Raw genomic sequence first — 8,036 nt, 5'->3', positions numbered from 1 at the left:
GGAGATATGGGAGTAAGCAGGAAAAAGAGAAAAATCTATAACTCCCCACTGACTGTGCCTCTTGTTTATAGTACTCTGCAGCTCCCTTCCTCCTGTTACCTTGCACAATTAGGGCAGCTCATACATCATGGACAAACCAACGTGTGTTGATTTTCTTAAAATAGCAGCAGGTCTTTTACTCCAGCCAGGATAATAGTAATGATGGCCAAGACCACATCTTGTGAAGGCTTTTTTCCCCTTACTGTTTCACTGGGGAAAAGACTAATTGAAACTACTGCTAAGAAATCACCGCTGCCTATCAAATTTGCAACAGCAATCTGGAAAAAAAAAAACCAACAAAAAAAGCTAGCATGTGATCAACTTTAAACATAGTACAGAAAAGCTTTTGCTTATTATTTTTAGTAGCACTTGGATATTGCTAATCCTATAATAATCTTCTTAATAAGAAATGTATGAGGAAAGGTTTCTTCTCTCATCTTCCCCCTCTAGAGCATCTATGGAGAAAATTTTAATCCTTTTCTCAATAAATCTGCAACACTTGTTGATTTTCAGTTGTCCTTAATAAATCACTCAGATTTTCATATGCTGACTTCAGCTGAGGTGGTTAGCACCTATTCTGAATTGCTAGGATTTCCTATTGAAAATTCACTCCACAAATATTAATTTAATGCTTCAGCTATTTCATTATTTTTTCTGACTTGGTTCCAAATAATTTTCTTAGCATCCCGCTACAACAAACACAGAAGCTCTTGCTTAGCATATATATTTTCTGTCTATTTCAGGTGCCACCTATTTTCTGCCATCTGGAACCTATGAATACTTTAATGGTGGTTAATGTAGGGAGTAACCATCTGATAGCTGTTACACTGATGCTTCCACATTTTTTGTTAGAATTGTTAAAATAATAGATGATGTTTGCATATAACTCTAATTCCTTGCTATTTGATCAACAGTATTTATTTCTTTTACAAAACCCAAAAACATCCATATAGAAAATGTACCTTTTTAAAGCACTTCAGAAAGTTCAGTAAAATCAGGAAACAAATACTTAAAGCAATTAACTATAAAAACTTACACAGAAAGCTAGCAACACAGCAGGAAATAGAAGCCTTTTCTTTTTAAACCTCTTCCCATATATTAAATATAAAATCATTCCGAGTCACTGCAGGAAGTCTCCAGTGCAAGTTGCCTGAAGACAGTTTTTGAAAATACTTTGCAAATAATACTTGACTTCTTAGATGCGACCTTCAACTTTCTGGGTGGTCAAAAAATTTTAATTTCTTACCGTACCTTTAAAATTTGCTTTCTTAGAAAACCATTATACTTTGGTTTGATTTTTAACCAGAATTACTTTTGAGGAGTAGACTTGGCATTCACCAAGACACGGTACAAGAAGCTTTAGTATGGTCCAAGATAAGCTTTTGTGAGTAGCTGTGGAATGATCCATTCAATTAGGCAAGTTTCCTTTTATAGATATGATCTGGAGTTGGCTTATTCCCCAGAGAATAAATCATGATATCTTTTCTCAAGACAGGTGGATGTTTCTAAACCCCACAGTTTAATTCAAATATTCTCACAGAAATGAGAAATATCTTTTTCAATCATACCTCAGTAACATCTGCTAGCAAAGTGTTCACAAACCTCACTGAGCAGGACAGGAAAACACTTCCGGTTTTCAAACTCATTTTGATTTGATCATGATTGATAGAGAGAAAATATATGGAGCCCAACAGCCCTTAAAAAAAAATAAACTACTACGCAATAAGGTGTATGGCCCTCCCATAAAGCTCTAGAGGAAGTCAGGCTGGCTCTGCAGTGGTCCACATTTTCAGATGATCCAGGTCTTGAAGTTAAAGATTAAATGTAAATGTCTATAGGTTATTCAGGGTAGCAAAGACAATGGTTAATAGTAAGGGATTACAGAAAACCCTTACAAGACTGGAAAAAATTGGCCTGTGGCATTCGCTGTGCACAGTGTAAAGCAATGCAGATAAAGAAGTAAAAATATCCTTAACATTACATACTAAATAATGGGAGCTAATAATTATCACTCAGGAAATACAGCTTGTTATTATAAGATGTTCTACAAAAATACATTCCTCAGCTTGTTTGTCAAAAATGATCCAAGAACTGGATTAGATCTTAACAACTACTAGGAATAAAGTGGAAAAACATTTCTTGGCTACTGGTTATAATTCTTATCCTTTAAACTGAAAAAGGCTATGGCGAAACTTCAAAAGGTAAAAAAAGGGATGAGCAAAGATATGAGAGCATTTCCATATAACAAATGAGCAAATAACTTGTGATCTCTGGACTGGAAATAGGTCTATGAAATCATGATTTAGAAAAAGGAAGCCTATTCATTACACCTTCCCAACCAACGATTTGGAAAAGGCATTAGAGGAAAGGTGTCATAAAAATAAATCAGCAAAGAACAAGTTCGAAACAAACAGCTGGAATATTTTTCCCACAGTGTACAGTGTATCCGTGGAACTCTTTGTGATAGATGTTGCATTTACACAGCTTTGACAAGAAGCTGGCTAAGTTTGAGGAAGGACAATCCATTAAGGTGCATTGTGACATAAAGATGCTCTCTCTCATTCAAGAAGCCTCTGGTTCACAGAAATCTCCAAAAGTTGGGGTGATATTCTATGAAAATATCATTTTATGTTTGCCCTACTTTTGAGGTCATAACAGGCACCCACTGTGCTCCATTGTTAGAGAGAGGTGTGGGGCTGGGCAGACCCTTGGGCACTTTCAACCCTATTCTTTGCTAGATAGCTCAGTATTTGATGAAGTTCTACTAAGCCCCCGTTTCTTTCCTTACTTTCAGTAATTCCTCTGCTTATCTACTGGAAACTTCTTTTAACAGGCTTTGCTTACATTGCCCTGTAGTGCTGTAATTCATATATCGTTGTCTTAACTGCATTTTATGCCATTCAGAAAGGGTAAATGGACTTCAGAGTAGTCATATATTTATATTTACTCTATAGCTTAAACCAAACATCACCAAATAATCTAAAAGGATGTCAATGAAAATGAGAATCCTGTCATCTGAGATCAGCCCATAAGCGTACTAAAGATAATACACTTTTACATAATTTATTACTTAACTAGTATTTTGTTCAGCCTTTGAGAGAGATTTTCACTGTAAAAGAGATTTTCACTGTAAAAATAAATTTCACCCAATCTTCAAATTCACTCCATTTTAATGGAATCCTATACACTGGGTTTGTCAAGGATGTAATCACTGTAACAGGTGCCCTTCTGATGTGCAGATTATACTGATAGCTACAATGGAAGTTAATAAAAAATATACTTCATTACCTCGAAATGTTCTGAAGACCTGGGTAATTTGCATTACACTCATGTAAAGCCCTGTGCAATCAACTTTATTTTCTTTTTACAATTTGTTTTGTCATATGAACTCTCACTGAGAGCTCTTCTTGGCTGTGCAAAAGAAGCAACAAAGTTGTTTAAGGAAGGAAAGAGTTTATTTGAAGGAAGTCCTCAAGAAAACACTATATTATAAAAAAAAGATCAAAGCAGAATGAATCTAGCCTTAAGTTTGGTTGCCTAAAACAGCGATCAATACGATTTTGTAGTCCCAGTGCACTACTTGCCTTTTTTTGACAAGACAAGTAACATAAGAGAAAGAAAATCTCATTTGAGTCCTGTTGACTTATCTCTTCGGAAGCCAACGAGATCTTTCTCACACCAAGGTGTTCCAGACTATTTGCTAAGATGAGTAAGTGGAAGTGAATCACTGCACTTCTATCTTCCTTCCAGCAAACTGGAAATGAAGACACAAATTTTCATGTCAGCTAAAGTAATAGCATTATTAGTATGAGTTTGCTTAGGATTGGTGGGAGGGTTTCAAGGTCCAAAGAGTAGGTTTATGTTTTGGAGATTTTTTACCTCTTAAAAAGAATTAGTGAGATTGTATTGTGAGCCCATAGTCTCATTTTTATACTCCTGCCTACCAAGAGTGTTTTAATGGAATAGAAAAGGAAATAAAACCTTCAATTGTGTGAATAAAAAGAAGATAAAACAGTCCCCCCAAAACAGATAAAAACAAATGTGTTTCAGCAGAGGCTGATATTGCATTCCTTATGGCTTAAAATAACAGCTCTTGCACAACAAATGACTGTGCCAAGATTACTCCAATGTAAGAAATGTTAAGGACTGTAAAATATTGTGTGAATATTTTTAACCAGAAAACAATGCTAAACTGATTAGCATAAATATTTCTTTAAGTGAAACAGAATTCTAGTCATTACATAGAATTACAGAATTACAGTATGATTTGGGCTGGAAGGGACCTTAAAGATCATCTCCTTCCAACCTCCTACATTTGGGGGGGACGAGGTGTGTGTGGTCATCACTCCTGGTGCCACCTGCTATTAGTCAGCTGCTGACATCAGCAGAGGTCTTAGGCAAATCCTGGCAAGGAGTTGAATCTCCCTTCATGGCTCTTCTGGTAAAGGAAAGAAACTCTTGGATGCCATTTTCCCCACACTCTGCTGCTGAAGGCATCCTCTCTGGAGCTACTCACCTCACAAAGTAAAGTTTCTTACAAATCAAAAGTCCCCACATTGAGAGTGAGACAGACCAATTCAGTTTCAGTGGGTATTTGCTTGTTTGCTTGTTTGTTTGTTTTTGTTGCTTCTATTGTTGTTTTTGTTTATTTGGGGGGGTGGGGGCGGAGGGGGTGATGTGATAGACTTTTTACAGGGTTGCATTCACCAGGTTGCCAATTTCTCTGATTCAAGGTAAATCAGACCTACCAGTAATTTAGATCAGTTCCACAATGGGACTGGGAGATGGGGACTGAGACCTTGAATGCATCACAGAACTTCATATTCATAATGAGAAGTTTGACCTGTTCTGGCAGCAAACTATATAGAATAATATATGTGGTTTAACATATTATTATCAGAGAGAAGGAAATCGAAGCCAACATATGATCTCATTCTTCCATATAGTGTATTAACCTATTAAAAGATGTAGAGTACTCCATCACAGAAGAGAATTAATAATTAAATGGAAGGTGTCCAGTGATTTATCACATTTTATGTCTGTACTTTTATAAGAAGAGGGGCATTAGTTTATTTTAAGAAAAAAAAAAGAAGTAGCTTAACACTGGTTGGGAGCTTTAAAATGAAATAAAAGCCTCCACAGAACGCAGTCCCGCTTCCAAAATAATAATTCCTTCCATAGCACATTTTCAGAAGATGTGTTTATTTTTAAACATAGATAATAATACATCCTTTATAGTGTACATACTTACTGCTTAATTGTATATTATTACAATTTGAATATTAGTTACTTTAATACAAGTAGCTAAATACAGTGACAAAGACAAATGAAGCCCTAAAGAGAAATTACTGAACATCTGCTTTTGTGAATGAGTTTTTCATCTGTGGCTATACTCAGATTGTATCGATACAAACTATCAGGCACAACATATTCCCTTGTGATGGTGTCTTCTCAGCTGCACAAGAATTGCATTCATAACTAAATATATGTATTATTTAAATTCTGATTGTCTAGTTCTGCAAATTGTTCATAAAACAGAAGGTTAAGAATGACCAAACCTGATGTTGATGCAATCGTTTTGATTGATACCATATGTTGGGGTTTACACATCCTCTTCCTTTTATATGTGTTCTTATATTCTGATATATAAACTAAATGAAAGAGAAAGCTTCTTTGAGTCTTGAAAGTACAAATTGTTATGAGTTCCAACCTACTACGACGTGAGCAACAAGAAGATAGCACATCCCAATGGTACAGGACACAATCATCATGGGGAAACCTAACCTGAAACAGCAATAAAGTAAAGATTAATAATAATACGAGAGTTTGTTCTCCAAGCAAATTAGGAAAAGAAAATTTAAGTTATCCTATGCATTCCAAGCCCTGAATATGCTTATAGCAGTGCTGAAATCATGGATTTACTGAGAGTATGACAATGTCTAGGAGTCTAATATTCAAGGTCACATTTCCACTTCCAGCCTATTTAAGAGATAAGAGGTCAAAAGTAGCATAATTTCACTGGTTTCAGGAAATCTCTTCCAATTAACTCTGTCTCAGAATCTCAGAACTTGTGTTTTTTTTGTTTCCTTTTGTGTTTTATATTTTTCCAGACAACATGCAATTATTCAGCTAAAATAATGATTCTTACAAATTATGCAGCATCAGAATAGATTTCCTAATGCATATGACCTCAGATGAGGTGTGCAATCCTAGTATGGCACTTTATAACTTCATCTATGGCTGAAACTCATTAAATTGTTTCCCTGTTGACCTGTAGTCATGTACAGCTAGTATTCCTCTTCCATACCTCTCGCCTGGTTTAACAGATTGATTATTAATGGACTGTTGCAAATAAATGTCAGACAGATGTAGAAGTGCTAAAACTTTACTGTTCTATAAAAACAGCTATTTCTTTTTTACCACAGAATAAGCTTTCCAGAAAACACCCAGATTTTATAGCTGTCTTTAGAGTGACAAACACAGACAGCAGAGACAAACAGCTGGAAAGGATGTTATAGTGTAGGCCAAGTCCTACTCTGCTGGATTTGTAGGTCTTTCATATATGTGAAGAGAGTTTTCTGTAATTTAAAAGAATTACTTTATGATGCTGGGGGGCTATGAAGAACCACTGTTGAGACCACATTTATTTGCTTTATGTTACTAAAACCAAAAGAACTGAGATGAGAAACGATCATGCCACAAACGACCCTCCTTACATGCTCTCTTTTCCTAGTTCCCATACACCTCATCCAAACATGGCAGTGTTCTCTGAAGTACAGCTTTTCACTTATTCTCTTCCTTGAAATAAGGCCTACTTATTACAAGTGGGTATATTAGATTGCTTTTTTGCTTTGCATGTTAGGAGCCCTTAGGAAAGTTTCTTCAGCCCGTTCCCCTCTGCCATAGAGCACTGATGGAGAGATGTTAATTTCATACATGAAAGGAAGACACCATTCTCTGAGCTTGAGTGGATTAATAGCTCCTTCTTTAGGAAGCCACAGCTAGAAGGGACCTCTTTGGACATTTAGTTTGGCCTCCACTTAATCAGGGTATGAAACCAATTACATAAAATGAAAATAAAACTTCCCAATGGCTCACTGCAGTCTGCTCTTTCCACCTGCAGCTGTGACATTACTCTAAAACTTGAGATCTTCATGTGTAGTCTTTCTTTCGTTGCTGTTTTGATGAAAAACTGACTGAAAGAGGCATAGATTTAACCAGCAGATCAGAGGTGTTTTCACCTTTAACAGGCACTGATTCAAGTTGCTGACAAGGGAATTTTATCAGAAATAAGGGTCACTGCAAGCACAAAAATAATCAGCTCTGACCTATAAAGTTTGCAGAATAATTAGGAAATTAATAAACCCCAAACACTCTAAAGAAAGTGCTGGAATTATTTAGTGAAGTCCATAATGCCTGCTTCATGGTTGTTCTTGACCCACTGTCAAAGTGAGCCCATCTCACATATCAGAAGAAACAAAAGTAAACCAAAAACAGAAAGGAAACCTTTGCAAGGCTGTAAATGCACAAAGGGCAAGACTGTCAGGGCTGACAGATCATCATGTTTCTGCGTCCTTAACATCCCCCCCAAAAAGTGGGAGTGTCCCTGTATCCATGACCCAATCAGTATTGACTGCAAAATATGCTCCAGCAGGACAGTTCCCACGCCTGGCTCCAAAGGCTTTCTCCTTCATCTCTCTGGGATTTAGGACCTGCTGTGCTGACGTTTTTTGCCATTTTGGTAACAGGCATTATTATTGCTATTCTGGCTTCAAACACATTAATGTTAAGCTGGTATTTGGACTTGAGAAAAGAGAAAGGAAGAGGAGGTGAGAGAAGAGCTAGTTGGGTCCAATTGGTGAAAGGTAAGAAGAATTGTTAGAAGAGGTAATAGGATTGGCATGGCTTTCAGGTATTTCCCAATGTCCTGGGTTCAGCAGTAGCAGTCATTTTTCTCCTCCTTAGTAGCTGGTGCAGTGCTGTGCTTTTGACTTTCA

At 36.6% G+C, this 8,036-nt stretch overlaps 1 protein-coding gene across 1 annotated transcript in view; it reads right to left on the bottom strand.

Annotated features, from left to right (window-relative positions):
- Positions 1–5,308: 5,308 nt before the first annotated feature.
- OCA2 (OCA2 melanosomal transmembrane protein) overlaps positions 5,309–8,036 on the bottom strand; it is a 189,680-nt gene continuing 186,952 nt past the window's right edge. Inside the window, exon 24 of the mRNA XM_061377887.1 lies at positions 5,309–5,823. Within this exon, the coding sequence (XP_061233871.1) occupies positions 5,736–5,823 (88 nt within the window). The 3' untranslated portion in view covers positions 5,309–5,735. The remainder of the gene's footprint in view (positions 5,824–8,036) is intronic.

The sequence above is a fragment of the Neopsephotus bourkii genome, unplaced genomic scaffold (genome assembly GCF_033783945.1).
Source record: "Neopsephotus bourkii isolate Nb327-2 ecotype Australia unplaced genomic scaffold, CSIRO-AGI_Nbou_v1 NB_1760, whole genome shotgun sequence".
Taxonomy (NCBI): Eukaryota; Metazoa; Chordata; class Aves; order Psittaciformes; family Psittacidae; genus Neopsephotus; species Neopsephotus bourkii.
This window is presented reverse-complemented; position numbering and strand designations above follow the sequence as displayed.